Here is a 26,466-nt window from a genome sequence, read left to right as displayed (position 1 = left end):
TGGAATAATTTGAGGAATATTTCATTTGCATAGAACGTGTTGTCTTTCTTTAAGCTGTAATGCACCTTCGCGTGAAGTGGAAAATCAATTCCTGAGCAATCGATGCCAACTAATTCAGCACCATTACTTGGGACAGCAATCTTGTAATGTCGGACGTAAGAGGCAGCGTGCTAAGAATCTTCCTAAGGGACACTTCGGGGAACACACTTAGGAACATAAACAACTTTGGTAAGATATATATTTCGTGGTCTTCTCAGCGCACTAAGAGTGAGCGTTATCAGGGAACCGGGCCTAGGTCAATTGGCACCATGACTTGGTATAAAAAGAGCCTCTCAGATTGGCAGTGTCTCTCAGAAGTCAAGATGGGCAGAGGATCACCAATTCCCCCAATGCTGCGGCTCGCTGTCCTTGTCAGTTGCTTGCTGGTGGTGTTTTCTGCACATAGTTGCCTATTGCAGCTACCTTTCTCAGTTTGTGTGTAGTCAGTGTGTGTGGTTTCAGGTTATATTCTATTTTGCAAACTTAAGTAAGAGTTTTGAAATCGATAGTAAGTTAGACTTACAGCGAATTATTATAAAAAACAATTTAATAGGGGGCCCATATGAAATATTGCTATATCTTCTTTAATGACTTATGCCATTAACACTTAAGCAGAATGTTCTTTGGACTTATAAGATTAGTTTATTTATTACTTTTTTGAATACAATTAGCAGTTTATACTTCAAGTTCATAGGTTTAAAACCCTGTACGTTCTATTGTATAAAAACACATGCCAAATCTTATGAAAATTAACCATGGTTTTACTACAAATAAAACCAAAAATACATGGTTACTATAGTTAAACCATGGTAATCACAAATTAACCATGGTTTTGCTAAATTAACCATAGTTTAACCATGGTATTTGAAGTAAATCTGTGGTTATACAAATGGTAGTCAACACGCCAAAAAACCATGGGTTACTACAGTTTTACTATAATAAAACCATGGTTATTTTTCATAAGAGAAGGGTCAGTAAAACAAGGCATAAAGCTTTTTAAAGTCATTTATGAGCATTTTATCTATGTTCCTTATAGGTTATGATAACAGTAACAGTGTAACCATCCATGTTTACAAACACAACACCGGGAGGAGCAGCTGTCTGATTAATGATGTCACAGAATTTACTGGTAATTTGAGACCAATACAATTTTCAATGTTTGAAACCAAAATATTGGTCAGAAATTATTGTACAATAAAAGTATGTATAATAAAAAATATAGTGCATCATATAGTGATTCATTTTTTTTTTTTTTTTTTGGTTGATTTGACAGAATTACTCAGAAAATGAGTGCAACAAGAACTTGTTTGCAAATTCACTCATTTACACCTAGTTTGTTTTGTCAAAGGTACTCATACTCTGACAATTGTAAAACAACAAAGATCACATCACAAATAATACAACAAAGTCACAATAATACAAAAACCATCCAATCCTTATTCATTAACAGGTTGACGACCTCTAAAATTAAACTGGGATCTGAAGGTCTTGCAAAAGAAAAAGTAAATAAGTGGATCCAAAGAGGCATTTAGTGCTGTGAGTAGGATGGTGATCTCCTTCAAGATGTAGTATGTATGGACTGATGTACAATCATGCAGCAGGGGTTTGATAAATATGTATGGCAGTTTCACCAGTTGATAGGGAACAAAGCACACACAGAAAATGACCACCAGCACTAGCATGTTGTGTTTAGACGTTTTGAATGTTTCGCTTCTGAAACTGACCTGTGAAGAGAACTGAACTTCTCTGAGCTTTTGATGAGTCTTCCAGTACAGCAGAAGCAGAGATACCAGGACAAAAATGAAGCTCACAAAGGTCATACAGTGGATACTTTTGTAGGTCACACTGAGTGGTAAATATTGGCTGGATTCACAAGTAAACGCATCAGGAATTTGACCCTGGAAGTTCTGTAGAAAAAGGATTAAGTAGATGGAAGACAAGGCTAACAAGCACAGCCAAGTTGCCACAGAAATGTACCGGGCAGTATGAATCATCTGCAGAGCATGAGTCTCCATTGGCCGGACAATCTTTAGGTACCTGAAAAAAAGTAAAGAAATAAATTATGTGTGTGTATATATATATATATATATATATATATATATATATATATATATACATACAATCATGCACAAACTGTATAATTTACATACTTTTTTCAATATTAATAGAGGGACTGTCCCCCTGGAGTGTCATAGGTATGTATTTGAGGAGAACTTGGATCAGTCATAATGCTTTCATGGATCAAACCCCTTTTGGGTTTGAGCCTACCATCTTTCAACTGGAGGTGGATTCCGATAACTAGGCTGGTCCACAACAGCCAATAACTGATTTATCAACCGGAACAGGCAAATTGACACTTAAATGGATAGTTCACACAAAAAAGAAAATTCTATCGTGAATTACTCACCCTTATGTCGTTCCAAACCCGTAAGACCTTTGTTCATCTTCGGGACTCAAATTAAGATATTTTTTATTTATTTTAAATTGTTCTATTCATCCAATAAAAGCTGCATGAGAGCTTTCTGACCTTCTATAGACAGCAAAGTAACTCAAACATAACTAGACTTAGAAATGTAGTAAGTACATTGGTAAAATAGTCCATGTGACATCAACGGTTCAAATTTAATTTTATGATGCTATGAGAATACTTTCTTATTTATCAATTCTTCTCCCCCACATCACTATCTTCTTCCATTATCAAGAGTACCATGACACATACATATGCATTCCTTTGCTCGTAAACAAGACGCAGTGCATGCGTGATGTTGTTCATCAGCAGCACCACACACATGCATCATGGTACTCTCAGTTGAACTTGGTATGGTTGAACCACTGATGTCACATGGACTATTTTACCAATGTCCTTACTAGAATTACAGAATTTACATTTTTAGGTGAACTATCCCTTCAATGAAAATTAAGATGTCAAAAATCTGAACCATACTTTTTAAACAGAATTGATATTAAATATTAATTATACAATGACCATTAATGTTGGTTCATAGTTCATTAACTAATGTTAACAGATGCAATGGACATGGATGGAGTTATACTTAAGTTCATGTTATAAACAGGGTTGGGGGTAACGTATTACAAGTAACGTGAGTTGTGTAACTAGTAAAGTAATGCATTACTTTTTAATTTACAAGAAAATGTCTGAGTTAAACTTTCAAATAAGAAATGCCAGTTTGTTTTCCCATTTCTGGACTGACAGCCACGGATGGACTAGCCACCTAGACCTTCTGGAGAAGTCCGAAACATTGGCCTGGCTGGTTCAATATTTAAAGAAAAAGTGTCAGTTTATTTATTCTGTCCATCTGAAAATGACTGTGCTGCACATTCACTTCATGCGCTCTGGTGCAGATCCGTCTCCTGCGTTGCTCAGTTGCTCATGCTGTGCATGATTTAAAAATGTTTGATATAAAGGTTGATGTCCCATTTTATACATTAATTGTTCATAAAAAATAAAAAAATCTAATTATATTGTTAGTTCTAATTATATTCTTAACACAAGTTCATTTAGCCTATGCAGTCATTCACTGTGACATTTTACCCTTTTTAACTTATAAAATTCTTGAGATTTTAAAGTCAGTTAAATAGTATTGAAATTCAAGTTAAAAAAAGGTTTTAATTGCTTAAATTATTTATACAAATTAATAATGTTATCATGTTTATTCTTGTAGAAAATAACAATAATTTTTGTAAAATAATGATTAATTTTCAATTGATAATTTGTTATTATTATGGTCATGTGAAAATAATAATATGGGCTGCGAGAAAATAATGAATAAAAAGAGTAAGGCTGCTGTGAGTGCAGGCATTTTTCATGGCAGCACCATTTCTTAAATCCAAAAAAAGAGAGAATTCAGTTCAGCTGGAGGGGGTTGGGGGTAGTTCTGTATAGCTTTTGGAGGTTGATATAAATGTGTGAATCTCTTGATCTTTCTTATGGACAGTGTCTTATGAGGGTATGAAACTTGCTGAGCAGGATTAGATAGGACTCGTCATATTAGTTTTAGGAGAACTTTGAAGAAAGTTTATGATCCATTTCAAATGATGACTACTGTATAGGGCATTATAGTATATTAGTTATTATAACTTATTTCAGAGGAATATGCCTTAAAAATTGTGCAAACTGTTTCATTAATTTTATTTTGTTTCATCTAAATTATTAAATTCAATTCAAATCAAGTTTATTTGTATAGCGCTTTTTACAATACAAATCATTACAAAGCAACTTTACAGAAAATTACGTTTCTACAATGTTTAGTAGTAGCTTATTATGGGTGAATGTTAGTTTGTGCACATGTGACAGGATTTTTCAGAAAAATTAATACAAGACGTAGTCAGCCAGGCTATGAACATTATTAACAGCAATTATTATATGATGCAGTCACACTTGTAGCAATATTTGTTAGTTCTGTTTGTTAATTCAGGGTTAGCATCATCTGGGGTCCTCTGCGGGTCAGCATCATCTCTTCTCAGGTGTTCTGGATCCAGACTGGAGCTTGTGTAAATCCTAGTTACCATGTAAATCCAGTGGCAAAACATTGAAACAAATAGGGACATCATTAGCATAGCTGCTTTTCCAACAAAGTAAAATTAATTAGTTTAACCCAAGCTAAAAAATAAGAATGCGCATTTGATCAGATGAAACTACACTCACAATTTAAGAGATACATTATTCGAATGCTTGGCTAAAGAGATGCGTTTTTCTAGATTTAAACACAGAGAGTGTGTCTGAACCCCGACCATTATCAGGAAGGCTATTCCAGAGTTTGGGAGCCAAATGTAAAAAAAGCTCAACCCCCTTTAGTGGACTTTGCTATGCTAGGAACTACCAAAATCCAGTGTTTTGTGACCTTAGGGAGTGTGATGGATTGTAACATGGTAGAAGGCTAGTTAGGTATGCAGGAGCTAAACCATTTATAGCCTTATAGGTAAGTAATGATAATTTGTAACTGATACGGAACTTAATAGGTAGCCAGTGCAGAGACTGTAAAATTGGGATTATATGATCATATTATCTTGACCTGGTAAGGACTCTAGCTGCTGCGTTTTGGACTACCTGTAGCTTGTTTATTACAGAAGCAGGACAACCACTTATAAGAGCATTACAATAGTCCAGTCTAGAGGTCATGAATGCATGAACTAGCTTTTCTGCATCAGAAACAGATAACATGTTTCGTAGCTTGGAAATGTTTTTAAGATGGAAGAATGCAGTTATTGCAACATGAAAAATATGATTTTCAAAAGACAAGTTGCTTTCTAATATGACAACCAGATTTTTGACTGTAGAGGAAGTAACCGTACATCCGTCTAGTTGCAAATTGTAATCTACAAAATTCTGTGTACTGTTTTTTTGGTCCAATAATTAATCTCTTTCTTATCCAAGTTTAATAAGAAAAAAATATTGGTCATCCAATCTTTTACATTTGTAACACACTCTGTTAGTTTAGATAATTTAGAAGTTGAATCTGGTATCTGAATCGTTGAGATATATAGCTGAGTATCATCAGTAGTGTAAGCTAATTACGTATTTTCTAATAATATTAACAAGGGCAACATTTATATTGAAAATATAAGGGGACCTAGGACGGATCCTTGTGGCGCTCCATATTTTACTGGTGATAAATGAGATGACTCCCCATTTAAATAAACAAAATGTTAGTGATCGGACAGGTAGGATCTAAACCATCTTAGTGCCTGCCCTTGAATACCTGTATAGTTTTGTAATCGATCTATGAGTATGTCATGATTATGTCAGGGGTCTCAAACTCAATTTACCTGGGGGCCGCTGGAGGTAGAGTCTGGGTCAGGCTGGGCCGCATCAAGTATTCCACAAAAAAGGAGCACAACTGATCCAATCATCTCAGTCTTTATTATTAACAGTACTTCAACATTAATGTTCCTTCGAAACATGAACTGTTCCTCTGAATTTGAACATTCCTTTCTGAACGTTTTTTTTTTTCATGAACATGAACGGTTCTTCGGAACTTAGGTTTCTCTTGCCTACTCCTCGCTTCCTCTCACACAGCTGAGACACATTTGGCTTGAGGGAGAAAACACTTGAAACCCTCAGTATGGCTTGAAGATGCTTATCAGTAAGTCTGGACCTGTACTTTGACATATTGAAGTTCAAGGTGGAGAAGAGCTTTTCAGATACAGATGGTGGACAGCCTAATTGGGCTTTATCGCCATGTGTACCGCCGCTGTAATTCAGTAGCGTGTTAAAATCATTTGCAAAACTACCACCAGGTGGCGCAAAGGGACGGATTACGAAATGAATGTAATTGTAAAATGAGATAAAAGAAGGAAGTAAAACAACATATAATATGATATAACATTGTTATTTTATAATAGTTTTTTTTTATAATTTCAAACTGTAGGATAGTCTTAGGCTACAGTCTACTAAACAAAAATTAAAAGAAGACCTTTACACAAAGGATCGTATGCATGCTATTTTTATTAAACAGTAGATAAATATAAGGCCTATGTGTGTATACATATATATATGCTAAATGTTTTCATTTCATTTTCATTTCGGTTCATTCTTGGTTTAAAAAAAAATCTTCAGGTTCCATATGCAGAGCGAAATGGGAACGGTCCATCATTTAGCAATAATTAGTCTTAACTCTGTTATTATGCTTTATTTTTTCCAAACTACCAACACTTAGCATTTTTGAATTATGCCTTATGTGTGACCAAAAATTAAGTATTATTTGTTTCAGCTGTTTGATCGCACTGTTGCCTTGCGCACATATTCACTGGAAACAGCAGTCGTTCAGCGTTAGCACTTTGACATATTGTTAATTATGATTATTTTCCATCTATACTGAAACATGCGTGAACTACACAGCCTATTTACATCATAAATAATACACTGTAAAAAATTGCTGTAGTTTCTACAGCAAAATTGTACAGAATTTTACTGTATAAACATTTTACAAGATGCAGCTGTAATTCGCAATCCATTATGGGTCAAATAAGGTTTTACAGTTGTTAACAGTATATTTCCACATCAGCTGTAATTCATTTACAAGAAGCAGCTGTTGTCACTGTAGTTCCTGCTTTTTACACTAACTTACTGTAGTGTGGCATTATGGGATTGCGCACGCATCATTTAAATCAGAAACCCAGCCGACTGGAGCAGCTCGAGAACGATTGAAGATAAGAGGCTTTATTCATAATTCCTGGTAAGTTCACTTAATTATACTTGAGAAATATATCCTTTTTATATTTATTTGAGTTAATGTATAAGCGATTTCATGTCACAATAGCCTCCTATCCTGACATTTAGTGGCCTTGGTAACTTCTGTGCAGTAAACTGGGAATTGCTATCATAGAATAGTTACCCCAAATGTTCGATTTTTGGAAGTAAAATGTTCTTATTGAGAGCATTTAAAAGTAGTGTTTACCTATCTTAAAAAAAAATAAAGCCCAATGCGATTGCGAACGATTGTCATAGAAACTACTATCTATCGAAAAACAAATGACGAACAACAAAATTTGAAATTTCATTCATTTATATGTGTTCAACTGTCCCATATTGACTCGATGCCTTACTATAATAAGTGAAAGACATCTTTATATGCCCAACTGGACAAGTTAGCCTGATTAAAAAAAAAAAAAACACACAGAAAAAAAAGACTGAGGAAGCAGCGAAACGCAAGACTGATTCTTATTATTTTAACGTTTCATTCAACATCAAAACAAGCTTAACGGCACACATAAACTCACAGAAAATACATGAGGTAAATGTTCAACTGTTGAGTTTATTTATAACATATGATATAAGAAGCATCAGAAGTGAGCTGTTCTGCTGAGTATCACGATTGCAAATACATAGTTCAATAAACAATTAGTTAACAAGTTACTTACCTTTTTAGACACAATATTAACTGTTGCTGTATTTCACCAACGAATATAGTTCCAAACAAAGACCAAAGCAAAACTATTTTGCTCATTCTCAAATCAAAACTCTCCAAACTTTAGCTAAATGATTCATCTTTTTGAACGGAAAGGTTCCATGAATGACTCTGTCATGGTCTTGTCATGATCCTGTCTCTATATCTCTCTTTTTCTCTCTCTGTCTCCCCCTGCTGGTCTATCCCCTCCTGTCTCCCTCGCTCGTCGCTTCTGTGTCACAGCTGTCTTCACTTCTCATTAAGATAATTTCCCCTCCACCTGGTTCTCATCCTGCCTCGTTATTTGGGCTACTTCTACCCTCTCGTTCCCGTGTCTCTTTGTCAGATTGTTACTTCCGAATGAAGCCGTTGCCTTTGGCGTCCACGTTAGCAATTGGTCTTGTCTTGTCTTGTCCTGTCCTGTCCTGTCTAGCCGGGGTGAAGTTAGTTTTCTGCTATCATTACCTGTACATCTCTGTGCTCACCCATTGCACCCCACAGAACCTTACCTGCTGTTCTACGCCGCGACCGCGCCGCTCTGCGAGCTCCGATCCCCGGTTCTCCCCTGAGCCCGGTCAAGCCTCCACCTCGCCATCCTTCTGGTCGTTCCAGCCACAGAGGTCTCCTGTGTTAGTTAAATCCAGCCTTCGGGTCTTCCTTGGTTCTCATCTTTGTACTCCTTAGTTGGATTTTCCTGTGGCTTTCCTTTGTTTGATTAAAGACTGTCATTTTGCCCTCGCATTTGAGTCCTCTCTCTTCAATACCCATCACAGAACAATCTGACCATATGATGGACTCAGCGAGTGGCAGCCCGTTCCAGACCGCCGTTGAGCACCAGGGCGTCCTCCTCGGGAAGCATGAGGAGGACATCTCCGCTACCCGACACGCCGTCGGTTCTTTGGCCGCCCAGATGTCCGAGCTGTCCAGCCAGGTCCACAACCTCCGCCTCCAGCCTTCCGCCTCGTATTGTCCTCCTGGTCAGACGGAGCCTCGGATAAACAATCCTCCGGCCTATTCGGGTGAGCCAACCCAGTGCCGCGCTTTCCTTACTCAGTGCGAGGTGGTGTTCTCGCTTCAGCCCGTCACATATGCTAAGGAGAGGGCCAAGGTGGCTTTCGTTCTTTCACTCCTCCACGGGCGGGCTCGCGAATGGGGAACGGCCAACTGGGAGACTGGGGCAGAGTGCATCTCAAGCTTTGAGCGCTTCAAGGAGGAGATGATCCGGGTCTTCGACCGCTCCGCCTACGGAGAGGAGGCTTCCCGTCGGCTTTCCACACTCCGGCAGGGAAGACGATCCGTGCCGGATTTCTCCGTTGAGTTCCGGACCCTCGCTACCACCTGTGGGTGGAACCAACCCGCACTGACTGCTCGCTTCCTGGAAGGCTTGTCTCCAGAGGTGCGGGACGAGGTCCTCGTCCGTGAGATCCCCGCCCGGCTCGACGACCTTATCGACCTGGCCATCCGGGTGGAGAGACGGTTTGATCAGCGCCGTCGTGCTCATCGCCTAGAGAAGAGTCTCCTCTCGCCGCCTCGAGTCAACCCCTCCCACTCAGAACCGCGTGCAGCACGTTCACGTGCAGCACGTTCGCCGCGTTCTCCAACGTTTGCTTGAGAATCGACTCTTTGTTAAGGCAGAGAAGTGCTCCTTTCATGCTTCGTCTATAACGTTTTTAGGCTCCGTTATCTCAGCAGAGGGGATCAGTATGGACCCTACCAAGGTCCAGGCCGTGCTCGATTGGCCCGTCCCTGAGTCTCGTGTCTCGCTACAGCGCTTTCTCGGTTTTGCTAATTTTTATCGCCGCTTTATACGCAACTTCAGTCAGGTGGCCGCGCCACTCACCGCCCTCACTTCGGTGAAGTCTCGTTTCTGTTGGTCCGGTTCTGCGCAGGAGGCGTTTGACCGGCTTAAGACACTTTTTACGTCCGCACCCATCCTCTGCACTCCAGATAGCTCAAGACAGTTTATCGTTGAGGTCGACGCCTCTGAGGTAGGGGTGGGAGCCGTTCTTTCCCAGCGCTCAGCGTCGGATAATAAGATACACCCTTGCGCGTACTTCTCCCACCGCCTCTCCCCCGCTGAACGTAATTATGATGTCGGGAATCGTGAGCTCCTCGCCATCCGCCTGGCTTTGGGTGAGTGGCGGCAGTGGTTAGAGGGTTCCACTGTTCCTTTTATTGTTTTGACGGATCATCGCAATTTAGAATACATTCGCTCCGCCAAGAGATTGAACTCGCGTCAGGCTCGCTGGGCCCTTTTCTTTACGCGTTTTGATTTTGTCATTTCATACCGCCCTGGCTCTAAGAACGGTAAACCTGACGCGTTGTCTCGACTTTTCGATCCCTCGATCGGCCGCACCCCCCGAGAGGAGATTATTCCCCCCGGTCGGATGGTGGGGGCTACGATCTGGGGAATCGAGAGACAGGTTAAGCGCACTCTCTCTCACGTCGCTACTCCCCGTAACTGCCCTAGGGGCAGCCTCTTTGTCCCGGTTCCCACACGATTAGCAGTTCTTCAATGGGCCCATTCCTCTAAACTAGCAGTTCATCCCGGTGCTCGAGGTACTATCGCATTTATCCGCCAGCGTTTCTGGTGGCCCTCTTTAGAACGTGATGCGCGCCGTTTTATCGCTGCCTGTTCTGTTTGTGCCCACACCAAGGCAGGCAACTCTCCGCCTGCTGGTCTCCTCCGACCGCTACCTGTTCCCTCTCGCCCGTGGTCCCATATAGCTCTCGACCTTATCACCGGTCTGCCGCCCTCAGCCGGTAAGACTGTCATCCTGACGGTAGTCGACCGCTTCTCAAAATCGGCGCACTTCATTCCTCTTACCAAACTGCCCTCTGCTAAGGAGACGGCCCAGATTATGATTGATAATGTGTTTAAGTATCACGGGTTACCCACCGACGTCGTGTCCGATAGGGGTCCGCAATTTGCCTCGCAGTTCTGGAAAGAATTTTGCCGTCTCATAGGTGCCACTGCTAGCCTTTCCTCGGGTTTTCACCCACAGACTAATGGCCAGGCCGAGCAAGCCAATCAGATTGTTGTCCGCATGCTCCGCAGTCTAGCCTTTCGCAATCCCTCGTCTTGGGCCGAACAGCTTTCCTGGGCTGAGTATGCTCATAATTCCCTCCCTTCCTCGGCCTCTGGTATCTCTCCCTTTCAGTGTTGCCTCGGCTATCAACCGCCCTTATTTTCATCCCAAGAGACCGATTCTCACTGCCCGTCCATTCAGACCTTTATCAGTCGCTGTAAGCGAACCTGGAAGAGAGTGAGATCCGCACTTTGTCGTTCTAAGAGACGCATGTGCGTGGCTGCTAATAGATCGCGTGTCAAGAGTCCTCGCTATGTCGCGGGTCAGAAAGTTTGGCTTTCTACATCTAATTTACCCCTCCAGTCTGACTCCCGTAAACTGGCTCCCCGCTTCATCGGGCCGTTCCGCATTATCAAGATCGCTAACCCTGTCGCCGTCAAACTCCGGTTGCCGCAGAATCTTCGTCGTGTTCACCCGGTGTTTCACGTCTCCTGCATTAAACCGGCCTCTCGCTCCCCCCCTCCCACGTCCTTCTCTGCCGTTCGTATCGAAGACTCCCCGGTCTACACCGTCCGCAGGATCATAGATAGGCGGCGTCGGGGTCGTGGACACCAATATTTAGTCGATTGGGAGGGGTATGGTCCTGAGGAGAGGAGTTGGGTCTCCCCTAAGGATATCCTGGACCCCTCGCTCATTGATGATTTCCTCCGGTCTCGCCAGCATTTCCCCGCTGGAGCGCCTGGAGGCGCTCTTTGAGGAGAGGGTACTGTCATGGTCTTGTCATGATCCTGTCTCTATATCTCTCTTTTTCTCTCTCTGTCTCCCCCTGCTGGTTTATCCCCTCCTGTCTCCCTCGCTCGTCGCTTCTGTGTCACAGCTGTCTTCACTTCTCATTAAGATAATTTCCCCTCCACCTGGTTCTCATCCTGCCGTTTTGGCGTCCACGTTAGCAATTGGTCTTGTCTTGTCCTGTCCTGTCCTGTCTAGCCGGGGTGAAGTTAGTTTTCTGCTATCCTTACCTGTACATCTCTGTGCTCACCCATTGCACCCCACAGAACCTTACCTGCTGTTCTACGCCGCGACGCGCCGCTCTGCGAGCTCCGATCCCCGGTTCTCCCCTGAGCCCGGTCAAGCCTCCACCTCGCCAGCCTTCTGGTCGTTCCAGCCACAGAGGTCTCCTGTGTTAGTTAAATCCAGCCTTCGGGTCTTCCTTGGTTCTCATCTTTGTACTCCTTAGTTGGATTTTCCTGTGGCTTTCCTTTGTTTGATTAAAGACTGTCATTTTGCCCTCGCATTTGAGTCCTCTCTCTTCAATACCCATCACAGACTCAGTTGATTCACTCATTAAGTTATTTACTGCCACCTAATGGCGGATTAGTTTCAGGTTTAATAAGTAGCATTGTAATTTTCCAACATTTATTAATTGTATTTTCAAATCTCATGTCATTACACAGTTGTAATTTTGCACTGTTAATTATTTAATTTGATTGGTGGTACAGTTCTACAATGTAATATTACAATTTATAATTAGTAATTATTAGTGCCGGGACTCGATTAAAAAAATTAATCTAATTAATTAGAGGCTTTGTAATTAATTAATCGCATTTTAATCGCATATAAATATTTGACCTGAGAACAGTGAGAAGTAATTTTTTTTCACATGGATTTATAGTATACATTGAATAATGACTGAATACATAAGCTTAAGCAACAAAATATTGTTTATTTTTGTTCAACCAAGTCTAGCAGACCAGTGCAATTTTTGCCATGAAGTGTAGCAATAGCATATTTAGAAACAATTTAGAAATAGTACATTTCAGAAATTCAGGAAGCTTATAGGTGCTGGAACCTTCCGTAAATTTTTTTTTTTTTTTAAGTAAAACACAATGCTGTCAATTACATTCAGAACATTGGAGACACTGACTATTAGAAAACATCTCTCTGTTGCTTCAGAGGCCATAACATACTAAGGCCAACTCTCAATAACCTTGGCCAAAACGATAAAGAGTTCAACAAAAACTGTTGCACCAACAAAATAATACATAGTTCAACATAAAGTGTAAAGTCCACGCTAGCTGCTATATGTTTTGCGTTGAGGTGATACTTGAGACTCGATGAGCTGCGGTGATTTGCGAACGCTAGTTGGTGCTCCAGTATAATCGGTCCGCGGAAACTCATCCAGTGAGAACATTCCGCAGTGCAAAAATAAGTTATTAAAAATGCGGGATTTTTTTTCTGTAATAAATTAATCTTAGTTAACGCGTTATTTTTTGTGTAATTAATTAATATCAATTAACACATTAAAATCCCGGCCCTAGTAATTATATAATTTATAATAGTTTGTTTATTCTAAAATATATGCCTTTTTGGGTGTTAATTTTGCTGACACAGAACAGGCTATGTATTGAACTGCTCTCCGTTAAAGTGCGCCCCTTCTACCCTCCCACGGGAGTTTAATTCAGTCATTTTCATAGTTGTTTACATCCCGCCTCATGTGGACAAAACTAAAGCATTGGACGAACTGTACAGCACCATAAATGGATTGGAAATTGCTCATCCTGACTCTGCTTTTACCGTTGTTGGGGATTTTAACAGCGTGAATATGAGGAAAGTTCTTCCCAAATTCTACCAACACATAAGTTTCCCCACTCGAGGTGATCAGACATTAGATCACTGCTATTCAACACTATAGGAAAGTTACAAACCCCTCCCCCGACCAACATTTGGCAAAGGTGACCACATTAGCGTATTTCTGTTACCAGCCTACACTGTTAAAAATCGCTGTAAAAAAACGGCCAAATTTCGACAGTAACATACTGTTTTTCAGTAAAACAGTGCATTCTGGGTAATATTCATCGTTTTAGAGAAGGTAGCCTGCTGCTATATATCGTAAATTAACAACGTTCAAAGTCGACACTCAGCGGCTGTGTTTCAAATCACACCCTACACCCTCATTCACTATTCCCTACATGAGTTTACTAATATAGTCCACCTAACAGAGAGAATGAAAACTAATTAGTGAATTCAGACAATGATCAACAGCTGCTGTTAACGAGTAGAATCACTGAAGAAAAAAGAAACAAGACAAACACAAGAAATACAACTGACTTCAGCCACAGCTTTAGATGAAATCAACTGAAGATTTAAACAATCAACAAACAGCTTTATCAACTTCACTCATTACTAACCAGACTGACTTTATTTCTATCAGATCAGAGATCAGAGATCAAAAAATCTTATTGAGAATTACAGAGATTTAGATGATAATGTTACTGTTTCGTCTGACGTCACCATTTTGGAGATCAGTGTTTGCTTTAGTTGGGCTCCTGACCCTTGACTTTTGTACTTCAACTTTTGTTTCATTGCTATATTTGTATCTTTATGATACATCTGTTAGAGCAATATTAAACTTCATGGTCAAGTGACTATGACGGTTTCTGTCAAGCATGATCTACTAGACTGGCTTGTTGCTATAATAGTCAATTAATAATTTGGTGTTGAAATATATGAGTGAATAACACTTTTCTTTTGTTTGTTTCTACAATTTTATAAGATTGAACGGTAATGTGATTATCTGGATATGGATTTAATGAAATTTTGAGCTTTAAATATTTTGGGCAGCAGTCCTCACAACACTGAAAGAGAGACATCAACAATCAGCATATGAATCTCAACAATGGTGACAATCAAAAGGTTTATGATGCAATGCATGCTGGGTACCAGCACAGGATAAAACTCATCCATGACTCCCAGCATGCATTGGGGCATGAATAAATTATGCCCCTGAATTGTTTACTTATTTTCTTGAATTCTTATGTGCTTATAATTTTGCATTTGTTTTAAGTTTTAGTAGCATGTGTTGTGATGTTCAGAACTGATCTGTTCATTTATTTTGTGGATTGTCACCATTGTTGTGATTCATACGCTGATTCTTGATGTTTCTGTCTAAATTTCAGCAAAGGTTTTTTTTTTTTATTATTATGAGTGAAATTTTCTTAACAGTCTTCTATAACTTATGGCTCAGAAGTGTTCCTTCTTATGCTGTAGTATCAATATTCAATAAGAGAAGAGACACGGGATTAGATCAGAAATAATAGTATTTGTTCTTGTCAATATATAAACAACAATATCAGATTTTTTTTTTCTTCTGTGTACTTTTGTTTTGCTATAACAAGTTCCAAAGACGGATTGTTACAGCATGCAAAAAAAAAAAAAAAAAAACCTTAGTTGTTGAAAAGTCATGTTCAAGAGCCCAACTAAAGTAAACACTGATCTCCATCATGGTAGTGAAAAAAACACCTAAACCTATTTAACTCTCCATAAGTTCTTCTGTAGACATCTGACAGAAATAAAGTCAGTCTGGTTAGTAATGTGAATCTGGTGAAGCTGTTTTAATAGTTGTTTAATCAGATCTTGAGAGATTTGATGTATTCTTTTATTCAGTTGATTTCATCTAAGCCTGTGGCTGAAGTCATTTGTAGATCTTGTGTTTCTCTTTCCTTCAGTGATTCTGCAGGTGTTTATACTAATGCTCAATCATCAATTAATCACCGAATTATCTCATTAACTTCACTGATTCAGTGTTACTCTAACACTCTGTAGTGTGCACACATTATAAGTGTTCATTTAAAACTGAGGATTTTCTTGTGGGGTTTAAAGGGTTAAAGATTTAAGATGAAGAAAAAACAGCATGAAACATAATTTAACAGTAATAAACTGTAATTAATTTACAGGAAACAAACTGTAGAAAAACAGTTATTTACTGGCACCCCTGCTGCCAGTAAAAAACTGTTTTTTCAACTGTTTCTTGCCGTAAATTAATGGTTGCCAGCAAAAAAAGTGTTTTTCTACAGTTTGTTGCCGTTAAGTCAAGGAAAAACAGTAATATACTGTAAAATGTAAACGTCAGATTTACCAAATGAAAAAAAAGTTAATTTAACTAAAATATTTGTGAACATCCATAGAAAAAAAAACTAGGCAAAGTCATACACTGATAATGAGAGTAAATACTGAACTTGACTGTATTAATGTGTGTTTGCACAAGAGAAATCGTTTAGTTTAATGTAGTTTTGTTGTTCACCATTGTGCTGGAGAGTAGAGCCTTTGCTTCAGTCAATGATGAGCCACAATTTCTGATTTTCTGCTGCTTTATGTAAAGGCAGTAAATGTGGATTCGCTGATACAGTGATGATCTCTGCGTTAAGTACTTCAGCATATACATGTGTGCTATAGCTGACAATGAGCTGCAGTGATTTGAGTAAAAGTCATGTATTTAGTTACTTTATTACTGCACATCAAGTGTTTGCATCGTTATATTAAGAAATATTCCTTCTCAGTGGACTCAAATGAAATAAGTTCATAGTACTAACATCGTAGGAATGCTAGTTTTAAAAACTCGAACTGTTTGAAGCAGTGGGAGTGGAGTTAATTTCTATGGTAGAATTTACGGTAAAATACTGTTAAAAAATAAGAGTGGTAAATTAATGGTTAAGAGCTGTAAATTAACAGTACTTTACTGGCGCCCCTGCTGCCAGAAAATTACTGTTATTTAACGGCAATTTTTTTTTACAGTGTACAGACAATGCCTCAAACAGGAAAAAACTGTTTCAAAAACAGTCTACAAATGGAGTGAAGAGGCCATCTCCACACTGCAGGACTGCTTTGATTCCACAGACTGGCAGATGTTTCAAGATGCAGCTGGAGACAACATACAGGAATACACAGACTCTGTGATAGGCAACATTAACAAATGCACAGAGGATGTTGTTCCATCCACTAACGTTAAATCATTTCCAAACAAGAAACCATGGGTCAACGGTGAGGTGCGGGCCAAATTAAGAGCACGGACTGCTGCCTTCAACTCTGGTGATTCAACTGCCTATAAGAAGTCCAGGTATGACCTTCAAAAATCAATAAAAACAGCCAAAAGACACTTTAAGGACAGATTGGAATCAGAATATCATGGCTCTGACCCCCAACGCATGTGGAGCAGTCTACGCTACATCACAGACTACAAAGGAAGGAAAAGCAGTGGTGTGTCTTTGTCTGCCTCCTTACCAGATGAGCTCAATACATTCTATGCTCGTTTTGAGGCAGACAATACATTTCCTGCTGTGAAAATACCTGCTGACACTGACACATGCCCCTTGGTTCTAACCACACACGAAGTGAGTAAGGCCTTCAAGAGAGTCAACGGCCGCAAAGCTCCAGGTCCAGATGGCATACACGGACATGTCGTGAGGGACTGTGCTGTCCAATTAGCAGATGTCTTCACCAACATCTTCAACCTCTCCTTGAGACATACAGTGATCCCCACATGCTTCAAGCAAACCACCATCATCCCTGTTCCCAAGAAAACAACCGTCTCCTGCCTGAACGACTACCGCCCTGTAGCGCGACATCATGAAGTGCTTTGAACGACTAGTCAAATCCCACATCTGCTCCTCTCTGCCTGACACCTTGGACCCATTACAATTTGCTTACCGGTCAAACAGATCCACTGATGACGCCATTGCAATGGCCATACACTCTGCCCAGGAGCAATTGGAGGGAAGAGATACCTATGTGCGGATGCTGTTTGTTGATTACAGCTCTGCATTTAACACCATCATCCCTTCCAAACCTATAGCAAAACTGAAAAATCTGGGTCTTAACAGTCACTTATGTAACTGGGTCCTGACCAGCAAATCCCAGGTGGTCAGAATTGGCAATCACACATCCTCTTCACTTATACTCAGCACTGGTGCCCCACAGGGTTGTGTACTCAGTCCTCTCTTGTACTCCGTGTTCATTTATGACTGCTCTGCTAAGCATAGCTCTAACACTATCATCAAATTTGTTGACGATACAACTATCTTAGGACTCATCACTAATGGCGATGAGACATCCTACAGAGGTTAATGCACTCACAACATGCTGTGCTGATAACAATCTCTCTCTAAACGTCAGCAAGACCAAGGAGATGATTGTGGACTACAGGAAGTCATAGAGAGGGTCACGTTCCCATTCACATCAATGGAGAGATAGTAGAGACAGTTAAGAGCTACAAGTTCCTTGGCATTAACATCTCTGATGATTTTTCCTGGAGCCTTCACTCAGAGACCATAGTGAGAACAGCCCATCAGCATCTCTACTTCCTGCGGAGACTGAAGAGGTTTGGCATCTCCTCTAACATCATGTCAAACTTCTACCGCTGCACTATAGAGAGCATTCTGACCAGCTGCATCACTGTATGGTACGGCAACTGCTCTTCCTTGGACCGCAAAGCTCTTCAGCGAGTGGTGAAAACAGCAGAGCTCATCATTGGACATAAACTCCCAGCCTTACAGGACATCAGACTCGCTGCTTGAGAAAGGCTTGCAGCATCATCAAGGACCGCACTCATCCCGCTCATCACCTGTTTGCCACACTGCCATCTGGCAGACATTTCCGATCCATCCGTTCACGGACAACCAGACTGAAGAACAGCTTCTATCTTCAAGCCATAAGACTACTAAACAATTAGCTTTCCTCCATCTAAAAACCGGAATACATGCTGCTCTTATGTTTACTGCATTGTACTTGCCTTGCACTGCCACTTTTTTTAAATACTCCTTAATGTTTCTCTGTGACACTCTACAATGACTTTTGGACATTGCTCTACTGAGGAATACATCTTAATGTGTGCTGCTCTTAAGTTTATTTATTGCTTCTGCGCTGCCACTTTAATTTTCCTACATGTAGCTCTATGTCACACTACAAAGACATTTTAGACACCGTTCTACCTCAGTAATCATAATACTACCTCAGGACTTCTTATGTACTCTTTAAATTCTAAACACTGATTACCTTTATCGTACCTTTTACTTCCACTTATTTGTATATACTGCTCTGTCTGTGTCTTTCTATCTAAGGGTACTGTAGTCACTCAATCTCAGTGCTCTCCATGTACGTCTATGTCTTATGTCTTGTTATTGTCACTGTGTCTGAGCCTCGTCACAAGCATTTCAATGCCCAGTTTTCCCCAGTGTTAATTATGCAAATGACAAATAAATGCCTCTTGACTCTTGACTCTTGCAATGTCTTTCTGCCAGTTTTAAGAAATACTTATTTGCAACATCATTTACTTTTTATTAATTTGTTAATGTATTAAGATAGAGCTCATGATAACGCATTTATATCAGTATTTTATAGTTTACTGTTAAAATTATTCTTTAAAGCAGTTTCATTGTTAAAGTATTACAACATCATATTGTATTTAAGGGTATTTACATGATTTTATTGGCAACTTTTGTTGCCAGTTAAATACTGTAATTTAATGAAATTACAAAATAATGCTGTAAAATATATTTACAGGACTTTATTGACAACTTTTTTTTTGCCAGGTAAATACTATAGCTTTAGTGAATTTACAAAATATTGCTGTAAAAAAAACTACAAGTTAAATTTGTAAAAATACTACAAATTACTGTATTTCGCATACAGCAATTAACTGTAATTTGCTTTGCAGTAATGTCCTGTAATCCATTTTACAGCAATTAACATCATTTTTACAGGATTTTATTGGCAAATTTTTTGCCAGTAAAATCCTGTAAATTCTACAGTACATTTTTTACAGTGTAGTGAAGCTTCAAATGGGCAACATCACAAATATGCACGTTTGAATTTCTCCAGAACGAGAAAGCCCAACCATACCTTATGCTTAGCTTTAAAATATTATATTTTTTTTTGCTTTTTTATAACTAAGCCTATATTATTATATACTGCAATTATATTTATCCATTAGAATTATATTTTTTTAATTCTTGTTTTGTTCTGATAAATTTGTTAAATTTAAAGGATTTGTTGTAAAGTGAAGGAAACTAAAAATATCCTGTTGGTAGATTGTAACATTATTAGGCCAGCCGTTATTATTTTATAAATGTAATATAATGCAACTTATACCTGACTTATATTTTTTCCTCTCACAAACTCTGATTAAAGAGCCACACAGATGGGAAATCAAAATTACCTGTATTACAGTGTATGATGTAGCTGTCCATCAGTGTAAACAATGTGCAAAGTAATTAAACCAAAAAGTACACGATTTATAAAGTTTTTGGCTTCTAAAGTAAGGAGTCGACTCTGAATCGCTGAAACGAGTCATTATAGATTTCAAATCTTTTGCCCATCTCTATAGCTGTGTCCAAATTCAGGGTCTGCATCCTCCTTAGGATCCTTCCTACCCGGTTGAAGGAGGATGGGTCCTCCGACGACTGCAAAAACCGGAAGTCGGTGTTTGTGAATTTGGACAGCCTACCCTTCTTTCAGTTCCCTCCCTTACCCGTTGCTCATATCCTGTCGCCTAGCAACCGTGACAGCTGCTAAGCAAGACGAGGACGAAGAGCTCATCGTTCTCTCCCCGGAGCGTTAAAAACAGCTTCAATCACTAACAAATAAGCTGTGTGTAAGGTTATATTCACACAGGCAGTAAGGAAGAAGCTAGTTTACGAAAGTAATTATTTTTTTTTTTACATATACACGTACAAATGTAAAAAAAAATGCTTAACGCTAAAACAAAATGCCTAACTAGAAAACCACTGAAAATATATATTTTTGAAAAGCCAGTTTTTAAAAAACATCGAAAATAATACTCCTCCCACACTCCGCTACCGCTCGCTTCGTCCTGCCGAAAAGAATTATGGGATAGGTAGGACGCGAAAGGATCCACCACACCTATCCTTCCAACTCTGGGAAAAGAAGGACGCATTTGTGGGCCGCATTTGAAGGATCCTACGAATTTGGACAGCCTTCGTCGTGGCACTGTGACGTAACATCCTTCAAATGAGTCCGCCGAAGGATGTAGACCCTGAATTTGGACACAGCTTATGTACGTCACTACGAACACTTTGCATAATAATCTCTGCCTACCGTCTTGGGAGAAACGGAACTCTGACCTGCCCCACCCCCCACACAGATGCTCTGGTTGGTGTGATAGCATCATGTCGAGGAGACAGTGTGTTTTTAATTGTAAAGGCAAGTTTGTTTTATTTTCACTGCCAAAGAATGAAGATTAGAAAAACCAATGGCTAAAATTCATTTTTACCACAATACTAGAGCAGTACAACAAATGCCTTTTGTTCTGTTCACAACATTTCACTGATGACTGCTTTTCTAATCTCGGTGAGTACAAGGCGGGATTTTCAAAGCATTAGGCCATAAAAGAGGGTTCATTACCAACTTTATTTGGACCAACAAGCATCTCCGAATCACTACCTGTAAGTATCATTTTATAGTTATGTGTTTGTTTTCTCCCAAGCGTGTTATCAGTATGTGTGCTGTCTGCAGCCTTTGTCTGTGCTGATGATCTTCATTAAAATGACGTGTAACTCCGTGAATACTCAATGAAGAGACATGAGAGAGATATCTATAGAAAGCTTGACATGTCTACTTTAAAACTAAACAAGTGCTGCCGAAAATATTCTGTGATAAAACAATCCATATGAAAACAACGCAATGTCCGTTTTTCACGTCTCCCTTCATATCTAATGTGACCACGCCCCCACGCTGAACGCGCTATTCAGATTCAAACTGAAGCGCGCGTCTTGAATAGACCCACACTGAAGAAAAAGCAGCGAGACTGTTCAAGTTTTTTATTTTACTGTTTGCTTCGCGATGAGAGGAATAAGACATAATTCACCCCAAAAAGATGGTAATAGCATTGTTTAACATGAAGTTGTGTGCGGAACAACCAATCAAAACTATGTCAGTTGACCAATCAGAACACAGTATGCTACCGAAAGGTGGGGTTTAAGGAAACTGAATCTTTTGAACAGCTTCGCGCAAACCGTTTGGGGATCTCTGAGAATTGAGGTAATTTTGAAAATGATATTTTGACAAAATGACAATGTTTTTTAACCTTGGATGGATTTTAAACCTATTGTACAGGACTTATAAACAGTGATAGGAAGCTTAGAATTTTCATCTTACTAGCTCTTTAAATTTTTAGCGTGTTTAAAAAAAACATTCAGCAAACAAAAATAGGTGATTAATCCGTTAAAATGAAACATATATTTTGTTCATCTTACAAACACAATTTATTTTTTAGCGTGTTTACAAAAAAAAATCAAGAAAACATCCATCAAATAAAAATAGGCGATTAATCCGTTAAAATTGGTTACTCTGGGTTAACAGTAATTACCTGGGCCTAATCTAGGCTATTCAAGTTTTTTTTTATTTTTTTTTCATTGCATCTGAAAATGACTTCGTTCATCACATACACTTCAAGATCCGCTTCCTGCAATGCTCAGCTGTGGATGATTTAAAAATGTTTGATATAAAGGTTGCTGTCCCATTTTATACAGAAATTGTTCATTTAAAAAATTGAATTATATTGTTAGTTCTAATTATATTGTTAACACAAGTTCATTTAGGCTATTTAACATGTACTGTGACATTTTACCATTTTTTACTTATAAACTCCTTGAGAATTTAAAGTTAATTTAAAAGTATTTAAATTCAAGTTTAATTGCTTAAATAATTTTTATTAATTAATAACATGTTATCATGTTTATTCTTGTAGAAAATACGTGTTTATTATTTAAGAAAATATGGGATAAAATAAGGGACGATCCGAATATTTGTTTTGCTTTACCTATTTGTACCTGTAGGCTACAATTATTCAAAAAAAAAATAATAATAATAATAATAAAATAATGTCATAAAAAATTACATTGGCCTGAGTAATTTTGACCATTATAGAATTGTGACTTTAAAGGTTAGTGATTTAGGAGGTGAAAATACTGTGAAATTACTATTGGCATTGATTTTAGAGCATAACAACTGAAGGTTTATGAAACATTAGCCAATAAAGCGTTTTTTTTTTTAACAACGGAACTCAAATTTGTGAACTAAAATATTATTTCAACCATACAGCATGTGAATAAATAAAATGCATACTTTTCATAACATTTCATTATTCATAAAATGCTTAGTGTTTCTGGTGTTTGGATTTGTACTTCAATATAATGAGCTCCAAGTTTAAGAATAGCCCTAGACTAGTCTCTCTCTTTCTCTCTCTCTCTATTTATCAGCATTAGCTCAATTAAATACATCTTCCTTCCATTAGAATGAATGTTTTCCTTGCTAAATGTTGGGCTTGTGATGAATAAGTTGTATTTGCCTCAATCTGATTTAGTCCCACGCGCTGTCAGGCAGGAACAGAGGACTCTGCTTGGTCTTAAAGCCTTCCTCAAATAGGGCTTGGGCGTCGTGACATCATTACTTGGCATGGCCGCCGTGTTGATGGCCTCCTTTACTGCTACTTGGACTACTGCGCAGTGTTTTGACGTACTCCCTCTCATCCGTGTGTCTTAATTTGATTAATGAAAAATCTATTTCAACCATGGTAAACCGTTGCTGTATTGTGGGGTGTAATAGCGCAACATATAATAGCCATGTGGAAAATAAAATGAGGATGGATTAACTTTCCAACGCTTTCCTGCTTGGAGGCGCGACCACGGAGACCATAACATCTTAATATTCATTTAAATCAAGAAAATTTCCTGGGTTACTCATCCAAAATACGGGAAATTTCAACATTCATCTTTCTGTTGCTATCCCTCTGCTGACAGCAGAAATCCGTACAACAAAACTGCTGCATTAACTAATGTTAAGCGATTTGTGAAGCTAGGTCTGACATGACTATGAAATCGTGCTCTCACAACAACCACACTATCTTAAAAAGCCCAATATCACGCTAAGGTTGTTTTCAAGTAAGCAAAACGGTGCTTTGAAAACATCTGTTCGCTGGAAGGGCAAGGAGTAGTAGCAGGACAACAGCACAGAGACTTGACACATCTGATGGAGGGGCTAATGGGATATTTTACAGAAAAATACTTAAACGTGAAGACAGCGGGAAAAGAGCTCAAATACGTGAGAACCGCGGAAAAAAAACGGAAGGGTTGACAGCTACTAACTACATTTTTGAAACACATAGTTAAAAGGCCATGTGTGAATGGTTGTTAGCACTAACAGTTACTAAACCAGCAGCTAGGTAGAGCGCAGCTTACCTTTGTCCAGATTACTGTATTACTATATACTGTTTGACGGTTCTATAATCTGCAGCTCCTGAACCCATCCATTTGTGAACTGCACATGAGACTCCAATGACTTGTAGCTTTGGAACTATTAGAGCCAAAAAACAGAGTGAATTCAGTTCAGCTGGAGGAGGTTGGGTTTTTGGGGGTAGTTATGCATTACTTTTGGGGGTCGAAATAAAGGTGTGAATTGCTCTTTCATATGGACAGTGTCTTATGAGGCTTTCACTTGCTGAACTGGTTGATAAAGGACTGTAGTTTTGACAAATGGTCTGCCCCCACGTAAGACTTTTCTAGTTCTAGTCGTTTGTTTGTTATATATTTAACTAATCAGAGGTTTATATTAAATTTACATAATCAAATCTTAATATATTCCACACTCAAGCACATGCATTAAGTTTGCAACAAAGCACACGCAGAAGCAGCCTAATAATTGTGAAAAATTAGACATTTTAATTATTTATTAATAACCAAATGTTTCCTGCAGGATGAAATTCACAGTACTGGCTCTCTCCGACGAGAGAAATGCAACATTCACAGATTACACAATTTGTTTTAGTTTAAAAAGAAAAAAATTCAAGCTTTCTGTAGATATATTTTTTATATAAATTCATTATCAGGAAAAAATTTAAGTGATGAGGCGGTGCCTCCCTGTCATTAATGCGCATTAATAATTTTTGCACAAACACTTGAATATGAGCGTCGTGGTTTTCACTTGCTTCAATAGCGCTTCATCACTAATACAATTCATGCCAACAGCCCATAATATAACTGCATATTCAGCAAGAATGTTAAACATATTCATGTTAAACATATTTAGCTATAGCTTGATCAGAAGGTTACAATGACTGCAAGAGTCGAGCGGGATGTTAAGAGTTTGTCTGTTTCTTTTACTGATTATTTTCGGGTTAAAGCATGATTTAAACAGATTCACACTCAATCGCTTTCGCAATAATGTATTCAAACAAATGTAATCTTACAGTGCTACTACATTATCAGCATGCTATCTGATTTTGAAATCTTGAAGTTATCGATCTGTTTAGATAAAATAACTGACAAAAATGTACTGTTATTTTCATCACAAAAAAAATTCACAGCAGAAAGCAGCAATTAAAGATTGAATGCTTACAATGTTATTAGTTTGGCATGTGATATAGGGAAAAAAAGTTTAAGTCCAAATAGCTTAAGCCACTTTGAAACTCTCCTGTTCTTATTGTTTTTTATTATTATTATTTTATATGCTACATTATGAACATAACATTTCAAACATACTGAAATACTTTATTCACAGAGTGAAGGCGGAGCATGTTTCTGGTATCAGTGCGCACGGAGGGGAAGTTGTTGCTGCTCACAGACTCTGCTGCGAGTGAGAGAGAAGTTTCACCCGATGAAATGAAGACGACCGCAGGAACACAAACAGCACATCCGCCAAAAAATCAACCTCTAGCAATGCTCGTTGTTCGACTCGACAAGCTTTACTTTTGAAGGTCGCATGGCAGTAAATAATTCTATAATATGACCATGCAGTCAATACAGATATTTAATAAAAACATAAAAACAAGCAGGGCTGTAAAATAAAACAATAAAAAATGCACGCCAGGTCTACACCGGACACAAGTTGTACGATCCAACAAAACACAATAGAACCCAGTGATGGATACACTGGACACGATCCCCATCAGTGAACTGATGCTCGTTCTGTTTATGATGAGATGTACTGATACTGCTTTCAGATGATTTGACACTATAGTGTGATGTCATCAAGTTAAGACACACTTTTCACTGTGGGGCACAGATGACAACTCTGGCGTCCGGTGTAGTGACAGTGACTGCTCTATTTACAAATAAGCTCTATAAAAAATAAAAAAATTAAATAAAACTAAACGAGATGGAAATATAAACTAGAAAATATATTATTTAACAGGTCCTCCGTCCATGACACTGACTCACTGCTGAGCTGCCAGTTTTAATCTTAACAGCTCTTAAAGCTGAGTGGATGGTTAGATACATGATGGGCTAGTATTAAATAAATAAATTAGTAAAAACAAATAAAGGTCTTTCCAGCATTAAGGTAATAACATTACTGTTTTTTTTAATCATCTTGTTGCAGTTATAAATTTGGCTGCTAAATGAATGATAAAAAAACTATATTTAAACTTGTTTTGTAAAATTTATTTGTCATTTGAATATTGATTTAAAAATCAGTTTAAATCATAAATCTGATTTTTTTTTTCTAAAATAAAATACAAATCTGGGATTTTTTTGAGGCCATATGCTATTGCCCTACTTTAAAAGCAAGTAAAGAAGGCTCCCTTTAAAAGCACTTAAGTTGTCAATTACTAAAGCTCTTTTTTACATCATGTGAATTTTGTTGGTTAAAATGAGAGAACATGAGTTTAATCGTGTGGATGTTTTATTATTCCGAGTTTCAAAGAT

General features: G+C 38.6%; 1 protein-coding gene across 1 annotated transcript in view; it reads right to left on the bottom strand.

Annotated features, from left to right (window-relative positions):
- Positions 1–1,475: 1,475 nt before the first annotated feature.
- Positions 1,476–26,466, bottom strand: part of LOC113074427 (P2Y purinoceptor 14-like) — a 38,838-nt gene continuing 13,847 nt past the window's right edge. Inside the window, exon 2 of the mRNA XM_026247274.1 lies at positions 1,476–2,076. Coding sequence (XP_026103059.1) covers positions 1,476–2,076 — 601 coding nt within the window. The remainder of the gene's footprint in view (positions 2,077–26,466) is intronic.

Source organism: Carassius auratus, unplaced genomic scaffold (assembly GCF_003368295.1).
Source record: "Carassius auratus strain Wakin unplaced genomic scaffold, ASM336829v1 scaf_tig00014591, whole genome shotgun sequence".
Taxonomy (NCBI): Eukaryota; Metazoa; Chordata; class Actinopteri; order Cypriniformes; family Cyprinidae; genus Carassius; species Carassius auratus.
The sequence above is the reverse complement of the archived record's forward strand: the minus strand, read 5'-3'. Positions and strand labels throughout refer to the sequence as shown.